This window comes from Giraffa tippelskirchi, chromosome 5 (genome assembly GCF_054371585.1).
Source record: "Giraffa tippelskirchi isolate mGirTip1 chromosome 5, T2T-mGirTip1v1.2.pri, whole genome shotgun sequence".
NCBI lineage: Eukaryota > Metazoa > Chordata > Mammalia > Artiodactyla > Giraffidae > Giraffa > Giraffa tippelskirchi.
The window spans coordinates 133,895,777-133,916,168 of record NC_137279.1 but is presented as its reverse complement, the minus strand read 5'-3'; the positions used below and the strand labels follow the sequence as shown (position 1 = coordinate 133,916,168).

Below are 20,392 nucleotides of genomic sequence, written 5' to 3'. Positions count from 1 at the left end.
GCTCACAGCTTACAGGTGCTTTCCCTGCAGTGTAGGGTGGTGGGCCCCCACCCCTCAGCCATCCCCGCACTGTCTCTAGTCTCCAGAAGAGATTCTTAACCACTTGTTGTTGATCATGCAGAGATTTGATTATCAGAAATTTATATTATTTTTCTTTGAAGAATTATGTATCACTGTTTTGTAGCTGGTTTATCAAGTTCTATATTAACCAGTTCTTGAAACTTTTATATTTATACTTAAATTGTTGTATTAACTAATCTTTTGTATACTTTTAATTCTAGTAGATTAAAATAGTAATATTTAGATATTTTTAAAAATTTACCTTTTAGCTTTTTTATCAACAAGTTAATGATATCTGCTCAACCATATGATATTTGCTCTTAGTGGTTTCAAGTCTTCTGGTACTCATCTTTTCTTCACTCATTTGATTTTAGGATTAGTTGATATTTGTTTTATTTGTTAGTAATTAATAAATGGGAATTTTTATGAATAATGAGTCTCTGGGAAGAAGAGATTTGCATAGACTATCTCCATATTGAATTGCTCCCTGCTTCAGCTTGTGTGTTTGTATACCGCCCCCCCCACCATATAAATGTACTCACTGTACAGTATTGTAAATGGTTGCATTGTGCAATTTTGTTTTCAAGATCCTCTTTCACTCTTTTCTAAGAGTGGTGACAGTAGCTTCTTTATGATGCATTAGTAATGACAGGTCACACTATGCTTTTCTTAGTTGAAGCCTGTATTTCAAGCTCCATAATTGTCAAAGTGGTGTGATCAGTTTTAAATGCCTAAATGAAAAGCATTTTGCTATCACCAAATTTCATTTTCTTTAAATTGTACTTAAGTAATGAGTATGTTCTCCTTTTTTAGGTGCGCTTTGTAAAGAATATAACTTCCTGGAAAGAAATGAAACCAGGGTTTTATCATGGGCACATTTCTTATTTGGATTTTGCAAAGTAAGTTATACCCAAAATTATACACAAAAGAATGCTTTGTACTTTAGCAACCTAAAAAGGGATAAAGTTATTAAATAATTGTGATTTTGATTTTTAATACTGGCTTGTGTTTGCCACTTTAGATATGTAATTTAAATATACCTTCTAGTGTTTTACTGCCCTCTAGTGTTCATAAATTGATTATTGTCATATTAATTTTAGAAATTTAAGGTAGATAAATTTAGGTAATGCCCTTTAAAGTTATTTATCACTATGTTTCTGCTTCATATGCAATCAAATGACACTATTTTAGGAGAGTTCCAAGTTTTAACGTAGAAGCCAGTCGAAGTATGACTTGCCACATCACTGACAGGGAACAGAGAAAGCAAAGAAACCATTACTCAGTTATTGATAACCTGAAGTGTCTGCTTCTCAGCCAAGACACGCTTCCCCTTTGGCTACCTTGTTTTAGCTTTACAATTGAGATATAAAAAGACTTTTTTAAAAGTGATTTTTCTTTATAGTGATTTGCCTGAAACTGGACATAAATAACTCTCATTTTCCATGTTTTGGGGGAGGCATAGGATCAAGGTATTCCTGTCATAACTCTTTCAAGAAAAGTTAATAAAGTATAGGCCTTTGTACAGTATCCGAGCACTATGTGCCTCTCCCTAGAGTTTGTGCCACATTAAGTACTAATCAGAAGACTGATTAAAAGCAATATTCTAAATATGTATAGTTTGGTGAATCTATTTAAACATTTTTTGTAGCACATAGAATACTACTGTTGGAGAACCTCAAATGCAGATCTTTTCCCTAATAAAACTAATTTCAAAAACATTAAAAATATGTTTTTAAATATTATTTTTTGTTATGTGGACCATTTTTAAAGTCTTTATTGAATTTGTTAGAGCATTGCATCTGTTTTATTTTTTTGGCTGCGAGGCATGTGGAATCTTACTTTCTTGATCAGGGATTGAACCCACATTGGAAGGCAAAGTCATAGCCGCTGGACTGCCAGGGAAGTCCGCTACTTTTAAATTATTTAATCTTAGGTGTGTTTGCTCAGTCATTTCTTTAGCAGTCATGACTTCAGAGTAGTATTTGCTCAGTCATTTCTTTAGCAGTCATGACTTCAGAGTAATATATCCCCTTGTATTTGACAACTTCAAAGAACATTCTGTGTAAAATCCAAAAGTTAAATTGATGTCCCACTATCATTTCAGCTTTTCAAATTTGAAAAGAAAAACAGTTGAATGAAATATTACAGATTCACATTGATAATAAATCTTAACTTTTTTGGAAAGCCGGTAATTAAAGGGAATCTCCCAAATGTTACATACCTAAAACAGTATATTCTTGTTTCTAGTTCCTCCCACAGCACTCGGGATCTTTCAGTAAAATACTAGCTTTAAAGTTAGATGTACATTTTTCTATAAATAATTCATACAGCAATATTGAAAACATTTTATAGGCAGCTTTAAAATAAACTAATTATTTTTCTTTGCAGAGGCATTGAACCAATTTCATAAACTTCATTCATATGCATATTTTCCCTCAGGGCTGCATTATCCTTCAATTGAATGTTTGTTACCCTTTCACCTAAATGATTTATTTTTTTTTTCCACACATAGCTTGGTTTCATACTTGAGGTTTTCATTATTAAAATAATATTGAGTGCTTTTGCTTTTGGCAAAAGTCTTATACTTAGAATGAAGCTTTGGTATATGCTAGGGTTCTTACAGTTGAAAAAATACAAAGTTCTTGGAAAGATTAATCTCATGTATTAAATACTGACATGAACGTTTAAGGATTTGAATGTTTTCATAATATGTTTCATTTTATTGGAATCAAAAAGTATTGTGAAAAAATTTGATAGACCTTTTCAAGATTTTAAAGAAATACCTTAAAAAAATCAACTAGAAAAAACGTATTTTGATGTATATAGTCACAAACTCTTTTAGATATAACTAGTATCTTTTAAAATGATTTTTAGTTTGACTGTCATATTCACCACAAGTAAGAAAGAGAGGAAAGAAACATCACCTTACCAGTTTTTAAAATACTTTATTCTTTAAAACGTATTCTTGACTGGTGTAGTACCTTGTGGAGTCCATTAAAATACTTGCCTTCAAGAAAAACGGTCAAATTCAATGAAAGAAATATTTAATCACATAGCTTTTCAATTGCCTTAGCAGAAACACTAAAAAGAGTACACACCCAGGAAACCTAGGCAGTAAGATGGACAAATAAAAATTGAAAAGTGCTTTCTAATTTAGACTGATCACAAGAAGCACACATTTTATTTGTAAACCCATATCTGCTCAAGCTATATTTTGGTTTTGTTTATCTGGTTTTGTTTAGAACTTTAGAATGAGAACAAAAATATCTTTTTGTTATAGTTGTGTTCCTGTCCTGTCTTGTCTCAACCTTATCCCATTCCTTTTTGTCTTAACCCTATTCTTAAGTTTTAAGCACATTTCCTAGTTCTTTCTTCCATTTTTCTATTTAAACAGTGTTTAATTACTGTTTTTTTTTAATTGGTGGACAAACCATTTTAAAATAATGTAAAATAATTACAAATTTAGAAATTTTCCAGTGGAAAGAAAATTGTATAGGTTAAGACATTTTCAGAATGTCCTAGGTTACATACAGGCAGTATAAAGTTGAACAAGTTGCGGTTCTTATTCTTAGTGAGCTCACTGAAGCCCCCTTTTCTCCCTATAATTATCAGTTCATTATGGTTCATTATAAACAGTGAAAATATTCAGATTATTCTCCATTTAAAATTCATACCACTCATTTATCAGCAGTATCTACTACTCCCACTTTGATTTTTTTCATATTTTACAAAGAAAAATATTTGAACATCTGTCAAAAGCCTTTTTCAGAATATTTTCCTTTATCAAGAATAATGTCCAGCTGAAACTAATGCTGGTTTTGATCACAGGCTGCTGAGATTTTTTTTTTTTATGATCTAGCTACTTAGGGTCATACGTCATCATCCAGGCTTAGAAAGATATTTGGAAAATTTTTTACATACAGCAGTCAGTTTTATTCAGGCTCGTGTGAGGTGTGTACTACCTTTGTTGGTCATTCCCGGGAATGAGTATGGGCTGTCATCACCATCATTTTGGTTTCACTGTATCACCCCAGTTGTCTTTTTCACAATAACAGGTGAATCAGTAAAGAAGCAGGTATGTCAGGATAAGAAACAAATAATTAAATGTTTCACTAGAGGGTAGTAAAGTGTTAGTATTTTAGGCCGAGAGTTTATAATATGTAGATTCTGTGCGATGGTCCCTTTTGCCTTGTATTTCTCTGCTGAACCAGTTGAAGTTTGTACCATTTTCTACATCTTTTAGCAAAGCTGTCACAACACTGTAGAAACATTTTAAAAATTATTTTAATCATTCTAAGTAATATGTGAGAGTTGCCTTTTTATTGCTCTCGTATTACTAGCTCTTTCTGTGACATCGATCCTGTAGATACTAAGAGGGAGTCTCAGGTCAGTCACTTCAGTTGTGTCCAACTCTTTGTGACCCTGTAGTCAGATCTGCAGTTAAATCTCCCTCAGTTCCTTCCCAGCTCAGCAGTGTCAGACACATGACTTTAGATCTTCAGTCTCCCGTGTGTGAAATGAGGATGATTAACTACTTTATGGGTGGTTGTGAGTATTAAAATGTAATACGAAGCAGTTAGTCTGTGACTCACACAGAGCCACGTTAGCCAGTCCCTTAAAACGCGGACTTGGTTCGGTTACTGTGTTGTCTTAGTGGCGTTTTCTTCTCCCTTTTTGAGTTTGTGCTGACCCTCCTTATTCCCAACTCCTAATCAGGCATTGCTCAAGATTCCGTCTTTGCCTCCAATACTGTCATTTGAGAAGTTTACCCATTTTTTTATCAAAGCATCCACAGACGAAACTTTAGAGTCCTTTTGAATCACCCTTTTCTTTGCCACATGGGTCTAGTCAGTCACCAGGTCTTTTTGACTGGCTTCTGAGTGTACTGCTTTCGATACTCATCCACTTGGGTGCATGTGTCAGTGGTTAGTTCCTTACTGAGGAGTAAGGATGGAGGCAGAACAATTTCTGTCCACCCACCAGTTTCTGGATACTTGAGTTTTTTCCAGCTTTTGGTGATTATGAGTAAAGTTGCCAGAGCATTTGCATACAGATTTTGTGTGGACACAGTGTCTTCATTTCTCTTGTGTAAAACCTAGAAGTGAGATTGCTAGATTGTAAGATACTGCTAAGCAGTTTTCCCAGTGACTTTATTATTTTGCTGTGTATCCTCACTAGCATTTGGTAGTGTTAGACCACCCCTCCTATTTTAAAAAAAATTGTGCCATTTTAATAGATGAATGCTCATTTCAAGAAATAGTTATTTTAAAAATCTTTTGTTCTTCATATCATTGTCAGTGGGACCAATAAATACCAACAGGTTATTCACTATTTTTGAAACAAGACAATGGAAATTTACTATAGCAGATTTTGGAGGTTTCTATGAATGCTTTAGGGATAAGAGAGTCCAGAATAAATGTGTACAGTGCTCCCTTGTTATTTACAGTTTCCACATATGCGAATTCATCTAACTGCAGATCAACTGTGTATCAGTGTCCCTTTTGTGAGACTGCTACTTAACTTGAAATGTTAAATCTAGTGTGAAGCAGAAATCTCCAAGTGTAATAACTTCACGAAGACTCTTCAGCTCTTCTTCAGCTTCATCATCTAGTTGTCAAGGTTCCTTTCAAATGTTCTGAGTATGCCTTTCTTTTAACTATTTTTGATGTTCATTCATCTGTCCAGGCTATACAGAGTGTGGGTGTAAAGAAATGTGCCTGGTTTGTCTTCCTTATTGTTATACCATGTATGCTAATACAGCAAGAATAAGGTTTCTTAACCAACTTGCTGCTCAGATTATACTTTTTCCCTTTTGATCATCATTTAACATGACAGATTCGTACGAAATATGTTTTTCTCTTCCTAGAAAGATTGCGTTCTAATGGGTCAATAATAGTTTAGTTTCCTGGAGAGAAGATGAGTTTTCTACTTTTCCATCTGAGCCCTCCTGAGGAATTGCTCAGATGATTGGCCAGCATTAAAGCTGAGTCTACAACTACAGAACATATTTTTCCACTGGTATAAAACTAGCTGGTTGGCCAGAGACTTAAACGTACAAACTTAAGAGGAAATTTGTTTCCTAACTAGTTGAGCTGAATGGTCCAGTGTCTGTTTTATCATGCCTGTTTTCAGTTATAATTCTTTGCTTCCATGCCTACATGCCCATACTCTGACTTATAAATAATAACTCTTATCCATTTTCAGAATAAGTTCACATAGATTATCTCATTAAAATTATGTTTCACACAGATAAATGCCACCTAAAGCCATGCCCCAGAAAGTCATTTCTCAGACAGCAAGAAGAATTTTGTCAAATGCCATATCCCTCTTTCACTTCTACTTGGTAAGAATCGCTATCTGTTCCACATTTCAGGGACTAGGAGAAAAGAGGAGGCATTGGTAAGAGATATTCTGGGAGGAGGTAATTCCCAAGGGGATAGCTCATGTGGATCAGTGGCTAATAATAGAGATGATAAAGAAGGTGCCCAGGGAATCTCACAATCTAAGAATGAAGTCATTGCCCCACTGTCCTGCCCTTTCCTGTTACAAGACTCTTGGCTCTCTCAGTTAAGGTAGCAGGTATGTATCCCTAATGCCTCCCAACCCTCTTCTCACTAGTGAGTACACTGTTCCACAGAAAGGCCTTTGTAAGTAGCCAGTTCACAGCAGTTCATTCAACCTAATTCTAATATCCAACACCTGTCTGACATCATGCTAAACATTAATGATAAAGCTATGAACCAGAGAGAAAGTCTTCTGCCGTTTTGGAGATTCTACTCTGATACCTAATTTGACAATGTCATAATATTTGCAACAATACTGTTTCCTCTTCTAAAAATTATGAGAAAAATTATACTGCATTGTTGTTAATTTTATAGGTTTATGAGTTGCTCATTGAAAAAATATACCCCAAGCTCTGATCAACCAACTCACAAATTTAATAGAGTAATGTTTTACCAAAAAGTTCTCTGTTCAGTTCAGGCCAGCTCTTTGCAACCCCATGGACTGCAGTATACCAGGCTTCCCTGTCCATCTCCAACTCCCCGAGCTTGCTAAAACTCATGTCCATCAAGTCAGTGATGCCATCCAACCATCTCATCCTCTGTCATCCCCTTTTCCTCCCGCCTTCAATCTTTCCCACCATCAGGGTCTTTTCAAATGAGTCAGTTCTTCGCATCAGGTGGCCAAAGTATTGGAGTTTCAGCTTCAGCATCAGTCCTTCCAATGAATATTCAGGACTGATTTCCTTTAGGATTGACTGATTGGATCTTCTTGCAGTCCAAGGGACTCTCAAGAGTCTTCTCCAACACCACAGTTCAAAAGCATCAATTCTTCGACACTCAGTTTTATTTATAGTCCAACTCTCACATCCATATGACTACTGGAAAAACCGTAACTTTGACTAGATGGACCTTTGTTGGCAAAGTAATGTCTCTGCTTTTTAATATGCTGTCTAGGTTGGTCTAGCTTTTCTTCCAAGGAGCAAGCGTCTTTTAATTTCATGGGTGCAGTCACCATCTGCAGTGATTTTGGAGCCCAAGAAAATAGTCTGTCACTGTTTCCATTGTTTCCCCATCTATTTGCCATGAAGTGATGGGACTGGATGCCATGATCTTAGTTTTTTGAATGTTGAGTTTTAATCCAAGTTTTTCACTCTCCTCTTTCACTTTCATCAAGAGGCTCTAAAGTTCTCTGTAGTTTTCAGTATTTCCATATGTACGAAAGATTTTAATGACTTAGACAAATGGCTTAATAGTGAGAAAAAGGACTGGAATTCAACAGAGTTGACCCCTTTTTACACACAAAGCAGTTCTTACAGAACACAACCTGTTTGTAAATTAGAAATGTCCTGTTCAGTTACTTTTCAATAATTCAGAGGCTGAGAGAAGCGAGTTCTATCTAGGCATCTTGCTTTTTTCTCTTCTGTGGTCTCTTTTCACTACTTATTTAAGAATTTAGTATAAAATATTTATAGAATGTTTGTATGTGTGTAAGACAGTTATTGTAACAGGAAAAAAGTGGGAAATGTGAAACTGGTTAGGTTAACTATGTGCTTTTTGGGTGCCTTTGAAAAAAATTTTAGTAAGAAGGGAAATTTAAGTTATAAGTCCATATCTGTGGAGTCCCACAGAGCTGGCCATGACTGAGTGTCTGGGCACGCACACACACATTGTTGATTACAGTTACCATGCTGTTCATTAGATTCCATATTGTGACACTTTTCTGCTGACTCAGGCTCCCTCCTGATGCTTATAGTGCCCTACAAGGCACAGGTGGTCTACACTTCCCCCACCATCACTGCCATTTCTCTCCACTCTCATGCTCTGTCATTACCCCTTCCTGATGCTGCCTCAGCCATTTTGACTTCTTGCTGATTCTCAACAATGCCCAGCACTTAGCTGCATTAGGGCCTTCCTGCTTGGAAGTCTTATCTTCCTGGAGCACTTTCTCCCAGATATCTACGGGGCTCTCTTCTCATCACATAATAATAGTGCTGTGGTGGTTTAGTCTTGTCTGACTCTTGCAACCCCATGGACTGCAACCTGCCATGCTCCTCCTTCCATGGGATTCTCCAAGCAAGAATATTGGAGTGGGTTGCCATTTCCTTCTCCAAAGGATCTTCCTGCCCCAGGGATTGAACCAGGATTGAACCTGGGTCTCCTGCATTGCAGGCAGATTCTTACTGATTTAGCTATGAGGGAAGTCAAATATAAAAAAATGTAATAATAGTGCTGCCTCCCTGGAAAACCCTAGTTTGAATTGTATTGTCCCCCCTTCTCCCTATTCTCTTTCACTGCATCATTTCTCTCCGTAGTATTTTTACCATTAAGATATTTACTTATTTATTAGTTTATATTCTATCTCTCCCAAGTAGAATGTTAACTTTGGCAAGACAAGGAATTTTGTCTTTTTTTTCCCCATTATTGTTTTCCTAATATTAAAATAGTTCCTGGCATGTATTACATACACAAAAAAGTATTTTTTGAATGAATGAATTAATAAAAAGAATAGGGAAATAAGAATGGCATTCTAGTTAAGGAAGACAATGAGCAAAAGCATGTGTTGAGAACTAGGAGTAAGTATGATATATTGGTGGGTGGTAGAAGAGGTGGACCTAATTATAACCAATAGATGATTTCTTATTTGTGGAGAGTTGAAAATAAAGTTAGATGAATATGGTGGAACCCAAGACATAAGGCAAGCAGATATTAACAACCAAGCAAAGGAGCTTGGGTTTGATGTCAACATAAACAGTGGTATTTCAGGTTCCTAAGGAGCATGATCTAATCAATGGTGTTTTAGGAAATATCAGTTGAGAATTGGCATGAAGGTAGATTGAAAGGGAGAGAGATTGGATGGCAGAAAACTAACTATTACTATTACAAAGCCACCAATTATTGCAGTACTCTAAACAAGAGGCCTGCGAAGAGGGCAGTTGTGACGGGAAAGGAAGTGACGAAGACAGATCAAATCTGTGGAAAACCTACAAAAGAAAAAATCAGAAGAACTTGGTAATTACGTCAAATGAAGAATAAAGGAAAGTGGAGAGTTGGGGTAACACTAAAGTTCAAGGTTGAGATAAGTGAGGATATGAGAACAAGAACCAGCTAGAAAATTCTAGGGTCTACAAGGATTGCTAAAGTAAACACCTTGTGTTCCTTCAACTCTCTTCATTCCCTAAGGAATGAATAACGTTGAAGACTTAATGTCTTTCACTTCTATCTAGTTTTTAAAATTAGCACCACAGAGGGTGAGCTCAAATGGTCACATGTGTATGGACTTATGCTGTGTCCATAAATAACAGTTACCTAGTTTGGTGGGCCAGAAATGATAACTCATTGCTATATAAAATTGAAATGCTTTATGTCATTCTTGCTAGTAAAATTTAAGGTTATTTGTTATTCAATTTTCCCCTCTCTCCTGTATCTTCAGTTGTAATTTTAAAATTCTTATTACTTTATTGTAATATAAAGTCATGAAATATTTCCCAATCTCCACATACTCTATTTAAATTAATTCATATTTTTCCCATACAGAATTAATACCTCAAACTTATAATTTTAGGACATCCCAAACAGAATGACAGTGTTGATTTCACCATTTAAATTTTATTCTATTTCAGATTTGGAGTGAAGAAAAAGCCTATTTACATTAATGTCATAAGGGATCCTATTGAGAGGCTAGTTTCTTACTATTACTTTCTGAGATTTGGAGATGATTATAGACCAGGATTAAGAAGACGAAAACAAGGAGACAAAAAGGTAGTATTTTAGCCTCAGAATTTTTATAAAGATAATTGTTTATGAATTGCATGCAGTGAACAGTGAATGCTTTTAAAATTTATTAGTGATTATAATATATTACTTGCTTATTGTGGAACATTTCAAAAGAACCAAAAAAAGTATGAAGAAGCAAAAATAAAACTATTTTGCAGTTGATATTTTGGAGTGTATATTTTGTCCATTTAGAAAGTATTTTACTTTTGTTCCAGGGCTGAATATTTGCTTTAATATAGTCCTATTAACAGTTTTCTGTGAGCTCACTATAGCTGTTCATGAATATGACATATTTGATATATACTTTGATTCTCTAAATCTTGATGATGGGAGTTGACACTGATTTGTGTTCATCTGTTTGGGGACACTATTTTGTTAAAACAGCAATTTTTTTTCAGGCAAGATGAAAATAATAGCTCAACAGAGTTCTTACTTAGTGGGTTCATATTTGAGTTGTCTTCTATTGAAGTGAATCCTCCAGAGCAGCCCTAGACTTGCTTTCCGAAGAAACCAAACTCTGTCACTTTTTTGGTGGAACACCTTTGTTGGGACCACCCTGCTCACAGGGTTGCCCAACACATGGGAAATACAATCTGACAGAGCCTGCAACCACCCTCTCCTGTCTCATTTTCTCCCCTCAAGCACCCAGTGCCTCAGCCTCCTGAAATGTCACATTCCTCCGAATGTATTACCCCTTCATACTTTTTGCACATATTTTGTTCCCTGTGTTTAGAATGTCTCTCCTTCACTCTGGAAAACTATTTGTCCACCTTTAAGATCCAGCTCAAGTGTTACCTCTTTCATAAAGTCTTTTCTGGCAGATAGCCATGTCCTTTTCAAAGCTCCCAGAGCACTCCATTCATGTCACTATTTTTTAAATATTTATTTTGTGGTACTTGAATTATTTGTTTACATATATGTCTTCTCCAGAATGCTGTGATCTTCTGGAAGCAGGGACTATACTTCATTCACCTTTGTTGACACCACATCTACTATGATGCTTAGGTCATCTGTTAACACTTAGCAGGTGGCTCAGTGAGGGAATTCTGCACCTTTTAAGCCTAGTGTTGCATAGCAGTGATGCTGGATACTTGATGTATTATAGTAATTAACATCCAACAATTAATGTTTTCCTAAGTTAGTAGGGCCCTCTGTTGCATGAGAAGGCAGTGGAATTTTTTTGTTTTATATTTACCTTTTCGGTTTTTAGAATTTGCTATTTCTTTCCTTGGTCTCAAAGCTTTAGGCAGAAGGTACTGATCCAAACAGTACCCTTTTTTGAGTGGACACTGAAAAAGAAAAATCTCTTAGTATTATTTAATCTTCTAAAAAAAAATATATACTTATGTTACTATGGAAAGTCTGCAAAATTTTCTAAAATCTAGTAATATAGCTCTTTTGTGACTTGGTACTTTAAAATTTTATCAGTAGTTATTTCTAAATTCATTTCAATGCCAACTGCTTCCTTTCTTTTTTTAATTTTAGCCCTATTATTTACACTAGCTCTTACTCAGTAATTGTCAGTATCCATCTCCCTTCTTCAACTAAAGCAAAAGTGAAAGTGAAGAAAGGAGTGTTAATTTGGTAAGGAAAAGATTCAGTCACATAGATTCCTACATCCACCATTTGTCATGTCAGCCCTGGATACCATGGTTTTGTGGTTGCTATCTCATTTCATTTGGGGAATTAGGTAATACTACTACTTAATATAGCCAACAATAGCTCACATCTATTGAGTGCTTATTGTGTATCAAGCTCTTTTTTAAGCCACATACCATGTATCTTTTCAGGTGGCCCACACAATAGTTTTATGGGATAGTTGCTGTTATTTCTCCATTTTACATTTTAAATATGAGAGCAGTAGGGCCTACAGATGCAGATAGGCTTTTATCTAAGCAGAAATCAATGGGGAGCTCACTCTCAGCTTCCAATTTTCTGTAGAAAATGTGAAGCAAGATCATTTGTAGAAAAGGGTTTGAATGTAAATATAATTGCCATCGCTACCAAGCATCAAATTTTGTTTAATTATTGAGCTTCAATTATAGAAATTAAATATTTAAACTAATAATCTAAATAATCTAGGTGTTTAAGTGAAAAAGGTGATTATAACTTTGTTTCTCTAATATGTTGAACTGGGTTTTGTGGGAAAGGAAGAGATCTGGACTAGAGTGTTTTTATTTCATTTGTTTGTTTTTATTTTGTATTTTAAGACCTTGAAGTTTTATCAGAGAAAACCATTTATTTATAGAAAATTCCATTTCTGAAATGTGGCCCAAATGTTTAGGAGAAGGCTAATAGAAGTTAGCAAACCAATGGGAAGATTCTGGTGGCTAGCATTTGAGTGACTGTCAACTTCTGTGATGTGAGTAGAGAAACCCAAGGGCTAGTATCACTGTTGGAGTCAGTGGAGCAGTTCATCTTGATTACCTCGGTGGATTCACTCAAGTTTTATGTAGTAAAGATGATTTTGAGTTGTGTTAACTTGATTTCTCTCACTTGGTTTACTTTTTTCATCACATATTTATAAAGAAATAGCAGAGGGACTTCCCTTGCAATCCAGTGGTTAAGACTGCTTCCAATGCAGGGAATGTGGGTTCAACACCTGGTTAGGAAACTAAGATCCCACACATGTTGTGGCTTAAAAAATAAATAAATGATAAAAGAAATAGGACTTCTGTTGTACACTAAGATCTGGCACACTCATGTATGTTCACCAATTTCTGATTGTTTATAGTTATTTTTTTTTTGTATCTTCCTTGTTACTGGCCTTCTTTGTGTTGTTTCTTTTAAGTTGGTAGGAGTGAAGGCACTATAAAGGAGGCAAAACCCAAACTATTTTTCCACTTTTATATTGTCTAATAAAATGTGTGGTTGGTGAATTAGGGTAAATGCTAAGCTTTTAAAACAAAGAAATTCAGATGTTTAGATAGATTTTTTCTGTCATACATAAAAGCCTAAAGGTGAGGGCCCCAGAATCTTAGAGCAGTTTTGCTCTGCACTGTCATTCAGGGAGTGAGGTTCCTGCCATATTGTTACTCTGCTGCCCTTCAGGGGCTTGCCCTTATGTGCTTGGTTAAATTTGGGTCACCACAGCATCTGCCTTCTAGCTCATGGGAAGGAGGAAAGTAGAGGCCCACTAGCTTCCTTTTAACTAAGTGACCTAGAACTTGCTCACATTACTTCTGCCCCCAGCTGACTGGCAAAACTTAGTCATATGGCCACACCTAACTACAGGAGAAGCTAAACATTGTGATTGAAAGAAGGGAAGCGTGGATTTTGGTGGTATATCTGTCTCCCAGAGTAGGCTAGCAGATTTTAAGCTACTGGCCAAAAGTACACTTGAAGATTATCAGCACATTTGCTGTGTTCGAAAAACAAATACTTTCAGCAGTTAAGAACACAGGAAGTAGGAGTTGGCCCTAACTTGAGAACTTGGGTTAAAATAGCCATCCCACATGCTTACTCATTAATCAGTTTCGATTCCAATAGTGGATATTTAAATTCCCAAATTTGTCTATATAGTGACTCTCTGGAAACTTATAATACCTCAACCTCTTTTAATACCCTAATTTCTTACGTTTAAACAAAACCTTTCTAATGTCTTTGAATTTTACACACACAAAATGGTGGTACAGTTTGTGAGTTCACCCACAGTCACCTTAGTAATTCATTTCTTTTCTATCTGAGACTCTATTCAGACAGAGGTATAATGAAGCAGAGCACCTCTTCTGAGTTTCAGAGGCACCACACTATGATCTGGCATTTGTTTAAAACTGAATAGGCATGGAATCAGAAACCTTCTGATATATCACCACTTGGTTTATTGGAACCTGAAACATGGTAGAGATAGATACATAGGTTTTGTTTTTATGAGCTACAAGTTGGCATAAAGGATAATAAAACGACTTTTTAGAAAGTGACTTAGACCAGCTAAATAGACCATCTGGTAAATTTCAGAAATAATATAATGGCCATGGAAATGGGGTTGATTGAGTCTTAAATATAAACTGAGATGTCTTCATTTTAAAAAAATAGAGTGATGTGGGTGTGTGGGGGGGAATCCTAAGATAATTTTGGAGAACTTTAAGGAACTATCAAAATGCTTCATGAAAAAATGTTACCACCCCTGTCTTCATCTCAACCAGAATTGTGCCTTTAATACTCATGCAAAATCTCCGAAGTGCAGTCTTCCCAGCCATTTACAAATATTGATTGTGCAAACAACTGGTGTAACAATATATTGTATGCTATGGAGGACACAAATCCATACTGCATGATCCCTCCAAGAAGTTTTTAGTGAACATAATATATTTTTTTTCAAAGTACATGAAACAAGTTCTTTAGATAAAGATGTCTATATAGATATACATACCTGATCCTAAGAGTTGGCTATTACAAGGCAGTGTATAATTAATTTATATGAGTTTAAAAGAATGGGTGACCTGAGGCCAGAGTAGTCATTGGAAAGATAGCGTCTTGTATATTAGATTAGTAGGGGAAAGCACTTTCAGAGGAAGAAAATATGTTTAGCAGAAATATATAGATCTGCAGGAACATATGACTTGCTTGAGAAACTATAGAACAGGTTAATCTGGTAAAGAAGTTATACATAGAGATAAGACTAGCACATTGAAGTCAGAGTATGAAGCATTCTTTAAAGCCAGGATAAAGAGTTTGTGTCTTCTTTCTTTCAATATATTAGAAGCTGTTGACATTTTCTGAGTAGAGGATGTAGAAGTGACTACTTAGACTATCTGGTGGTCTAAGAGCAGATTGAAGGAAGAGAGTAAACAGATCCTGATTAGAAAGTGATTGTAAGGATGGAGAAATGACATTGTGAGATCCTGATGAAAGTAAGATTGGAAAAAAAAAAAAAAAAAGATGGAAAGACATTACCTCAAGGAAGTTAAGTGAAGGAGAGGAAAAATTAAGAAATGTTCTGAGATCTTGAGTCTGAATTACAAGGGGCAATGTTGTCGTATTGCCAGAAATACAAAATATGAGATAATACTGGAAACTCAATGAAAAGGCATACTAGGTATCAGAAAATACGTAAGAACTGATTCATCTAGGGGTACAGATTTGGAAAGCTTCTGCCTGGAAATCATAAATTATTCCAAGGAAGTGTGAATAAGCTAAGGAAGGGTGTAGGTAAGACATCTGAATTTCCATATTTGGTAGAAGGACCAAACCATGCCTTAAAAGAAGATAATGATAGTACATTCAGAAAGGTACAGAAAAGCAACAAAAAGCCCCCAAAGGCAGTGTTCAAACAAATAGACAAATGCTGTGGAGGTCAAGGAGAACAAGAACCAATAAAATATTATATTTGACTGTTAGGGAGGACAGGTGGGGAGAGAGAGAGACAGACATGGATATACCCCATTTATTTCATGGTTATAATGAGCCAGCCAGTCTTTGTGGTAGATTGTTTTACATCCATTATTTTATTTCTTCCTCAAAATAAGAGTATGTCCTTGGTTTTTAGATGAGGAGACTAACACAAAACTTAAGTTTTCTGGTTCAAGATTCAAGCCCAAGTCATAAATCTTTTTCCTATATCATGGTGAAGGCCATCTGTAAAAGAAATGGGCAAAATCAATTGTGGACTGCAGTTTGCTGTTGCCTCTTAAATGTTGCCAGAATAAAGATAATTATCCCACTATTCCACTATTCATAGTCAGATCTAAGGACTTGGGGTCCTATTCTCAATAGAATGTTGGTTGAAAGGGACCTTTGAATTTATCTAATTTTATATGAAATGTATTAGAAAATGCGGTTTAGAGGCTGTAATGACTTACTCAAGATAAGGTCAGACCTGGTTCTAGAAACTCAGAAGTCTGGACTCTGGATGCATTCTCTTTCTACTCTTGCATACTCTGTCTTCTCAGAAATAACAGGTGGTATTTATAGATGAACAGCCTGCAACAGCCTGAGCTCCTAAGTTTGTACTCTGGCATCTTAATATCATTTCAGATAGATAAAGCCTACTGTAAAAATGCCTATGACAGATAGTAGTAAGTTCTCAAGAAAGTGAAGCTGATTTAATTTTAGACCCATAACCTGTGAGTCTCTTTGCCTTTTCATTAATTTGTATGTGTGCTCAGTCACTCAGTCATGTCCAACTCTTTGCAACCACCTGGACTGTAGCCCACCAAGCTCCTCTGTCCATGGAATTTTTCCAGGCAAGAATACTGGAGTGAGTTGCCATTTCCTACCCCAAGGGATCTTCCTGACCCAGAGATCAAACCCACATCTTTTGCGTTTTGCGAAGCCCTTTAATTAATTTAGTCAGATGCATTTGGAGAGGGGGCCATATCAGTCGTAAATATCTGGGGTCACTTTTGCTTGTACAATAATGTTTTTGTTCATTTTAATGAGAAAAGAGGGAAAGACTTAAGTGTAGTTCTACTTCATATTATTTTCAAATAATTATTTCCTGAAGAATATCTTGAGTCTTATTTAATTTACTTTGGTAAGGTGATAGAAAATATAAATACACAGATTCAACATAAACCAGTACTTAATTTCAAGGACAAGTTATTATCTGGGTATGTTCCATTCTTATGGTAAAAGAATTCTTATAAACATTGGTGTGAAACAAAAATATGAGAAAAGCCCATAATTGCTCAATGTCTCAAGTATGTTTTGTAACCTATCACTTTAAGTCACTATCTCATCCAACTCTCTGCTGCCATTGATTTAATAACTTATCACATTAAGATAATTGATAGGTGAAGCTCGGGTTTATGGCTCACATGTTCTGCTCTGTATTTTTTCCAGACCTTTGATGAATGTGTAGCTGAGGGAGGCTCAGACTGTGCTCCAGAGAAGCTCTGGCTTCAAATCCCCTTCTTCTGTGGCCACAGCTCGGAATGCTGGTAAGGAGATCAAGCTACTTATCGATAATCTACTTATTTTTCTCCATAATCTGTATTTCACAAAGGTGGATGCATTAGTCAAGGGCTCAGTGTATGGAAGTTCATGAAAGACCAGACCAAAAATAACATGTAATTAAGGAACACCTAGTTTTTTAGTTACCTTAAAGTGCCTTAAAAAGATTCTTCATGTATAAGATGCTTGCCATGATTTCTCAGATGCTGGTTTTTAAAGACTTTTTATATTTTGTATATTGCTATATTCTAGCAGTGTTCTTAATTAGAAGTCAGGAGTCCTTTCACAAACCTCTTTTTCTCCTAAGCTTGTTGTTTTAGCCACCCATTTTAGATCAAGAAGAGGCTTAGTGGGTAAATTATTCACCTGGTTTTACTGTTAAACTGGTTTGACTTTGAGAGAAGCCAAGGTAAAATAAAGATGTTTTATCTTTAATAGAGTTTATTTCTTCAGGATGTGCTGAGTTTTCAGTTTATAAAAATAATGGTATGTATTTATTTGTTCTAGTCAATCATTTTAATAGGAAAAGTAGAAAAAAAAAACCAACACATGCAGTTAGTGTCTTCCTTAAAACCATGAGAGATGCAAGGAATGCCTTCTGTTTTTTCCATCATCATTTGAAATGTAGTGTTAGATCACTGTGAACCTTAAGGTCTTACTCAGTAGATTATATCAACACATAATATAGTTGACCCTTTGAACAACACAAGTTTGAACTTTGAGGGCCCACTTAACCACAGATTTTTTTTTAATATGTATTACAGTAGTGCATGATCTTTAGTTGGCTGAATCCTTGAATGTAAAACTGAGGATACAGAGGGCTGACTATAAGTTATACGCAGACTTTCAAATGGGGAGTCGGGGATTGGGTCTGGTTGGCACCCATAAACCCTCTTGTTCAAAGGTCAACTATAATAACATAAGAAGACTTGGAAGCTTAGAAAGAATGTCTTCTCAATTTTTAATCATTTCCTTACAACTGCTGCTACTGCTGCTAAGTCGCTTCAGTCGTGTCCGACTCTGTGCGACCCCATGGATGGCAGCTCACCAGGCTCCGCCGTCTCTAGGATTCTCCAGGCAAGAATACTGGAGTGGGTTGCCATTTCCTTCTCCAGTGCATGAAAGGGAAAAGTGAAAGTGAAGTTGCTCAGTCGTGTCCGACTTGTAGCGACCCCATGGACTGTAGCCTACCAGGCTCCTCCATCCATGGGATTTTCTAGGCAAGAGTACTGGAGTGGGGTGCCATTGCCTTCTCCGACAGGAATCAGTAAATTACAACCTGGACACCAAATTTGGCCCAATACCTGTTTTTATAAATAGTTTTATTGAAAGACAACCATATCTGTTTATTGTCTGTAGCTGTTTTCACACTGCAGAAGCAGAATTAGGTAATTGTGACCAAGACCATATGACCTATAAAGCCCATCTTGAGCTTTACTCTCTGGCTTTTCATAGGAAAAGCTTGCCGCCCCCACCTTAGAACAATAATATATTTTTCTGTTGGGTGTTACTGAGATTTTAATTGAACTTCTTTAGGGACCTTAGAAATCAACTTGTTTACTTCCCCAACCAGCCACCGTCCCTTGGCCATGCAGTGTGGAATCTTAGTTCCACAACCAGGGATTAAACCTTTGCCCTTGGCAGAGAAAGAATAGTGTCCTAGCTGGACCTCCAGGAAATTCAAAAGAGTTAGTATTTTTTGTTGGTTTTTTTTCCTGGCTGTACCCTGTGGCTTGAGGAATCTTAGTTTCCCAACCAGGGGTCAAATCTGTGCCTCCTGCAGTGGAAATGTGGAATCTTATCCACTGGATCACCAGAGAAGTCCCCACGCCAGCTTTTTAATGGCTGAGAAAACAAGTTTAGAAGGGTGAAAGACACTCGCACAATATCATACTGCTTAAAGGCAGAACTTGGAATTGAGATTAGGAAATGTCAATGCTGAAAAGAATCCAAAGGCATAGTTTATTTAGGGCCAAATCTCTATTAACAGTCATTAGCTGACAATGTAAAAATTAAAAGATCTGTAGCAGAGCCATTCCTTAAAAAAACCTAAATTCATAAATTAAATGAAGATAACCACTACACAAAATTGCTTAGACCTTCCTAGAGAGCTCTTAAAATGAATGAAGTTTAGAGTACAGTTGACCCTTGAGCAAGGCAGGGGTTAATTCCAGTATAACTTATAGTTGGCCTCTTGTATTCATGATTCCTTAGATCTGCAAATTCAACCAACCATGGTTCATGTAGTATTATAGTATCTACTATTGAAAGATATTTGCATATAAGTGGACCTGTACAGGTCAAACCCATGTTGTTCAAGTGTCAACTGTAAACAAAAATTAGATGCACTCATACCTAAATCAGATAGGAGGATACATAAATATGCATATTTTTTAACTGTTTATATTGTGTCACCTGGTAAAATTTGAATTAGCCCTGCATGGTTCAGCATAAATTGGAGACAAAGGCAAAGGAAATTAAGAACAGGTGTGCCTCCCAAAGGACATTAATAAAAGGGCATTAAGGCTTTGAATGAACACATGTTTATCTGTTTTTTCCATAATATACAGTGTCAAAGTCATCAAAAATACTTAGCAGATTTTACAACCAAGTTTTTTATTATTTTTCTTTGGCTTTAGGAATGTGGGAAGCAGGTGGGCTATGGATCAAGCCAAGTATAACCTAATTAATGAATACTTTCTGGTGGGAGTAACTGAAGAGCTTGAAGATTTTATCATGTTACTGGAGGCAGCTTTACCCCGGTTCTTCAGGGGTGCTACAGAACTCTATCGTACAGGTATATAAAGGATGGTTTTTGTTTTTTTTTTTTAAGCTGACTTTAACTTTACCACTTGCAAAATATGTATGATTTGAAGTCTGTTGAGTAAAACTCTAGAAAGGCAGGTATATTGTCCGTTTCTCCTCACCATTTTCAATACAGAACAATACATGGCACACAGATGGTGTTCACTAAATTTCTTTTGAATGAATAAACTTGCATGAGATGATAATTAAAAGGCATTATGGGTACAGTGGAAAGAAACAGACTGTAGTGCCAGCCTTAGAAATTGTGTGATACTCAGGAATGCCGGCCATGCATTCCATCCTTTAGACATGTCTGGTGCCATTTAGGTAGGGTAGGATCGGAAGGCTGAATCACA

At 36.1% G+C, this 20,392-nt stretch overlaps 1 protein-coding gene across 50 annotated transcripts in view; it reads left to right on the top strand.

Moving 5' to 3' along the window:
* HS2ST1 (heparan sulfate 2-O-sulfotransferase 1) overlaps window positions 1–20,392 on the top strand; it is a 195,653-nt gene that overhangs the window by 167,206 nt on the left and 8,055 nt on the right. For 40 of the 50 annotated variants that reach the window (XM_081489911.1, XM_081489932.1, XM_081489933.1 and 37 more), the window contains 4 exons: window positions 874–959; window positions 10,184–10,322; window positions 17,121–17,218; window positions 19,871–20,028. In XM_081489911.1, the coding sequence (XP_081346037.1) occupies window positions 874–959; window positions 10,184–10,322; window positions 17,121–17,218; window positions 19,871–20,028 (481 nt within the window). Of the gene's footprint in view, window positions 1–873; window positions 960–10,183; window positions 10,326–17,120; window positions 17,219–19,870; window positions 20,029–20,392 lie in introns of all 50 variants that reach the window. The other 10 variants (XM_081489910.1, XM_081489914.1, XM_081489912.1 and 7 more) reach the window with 1 other exon arrangement.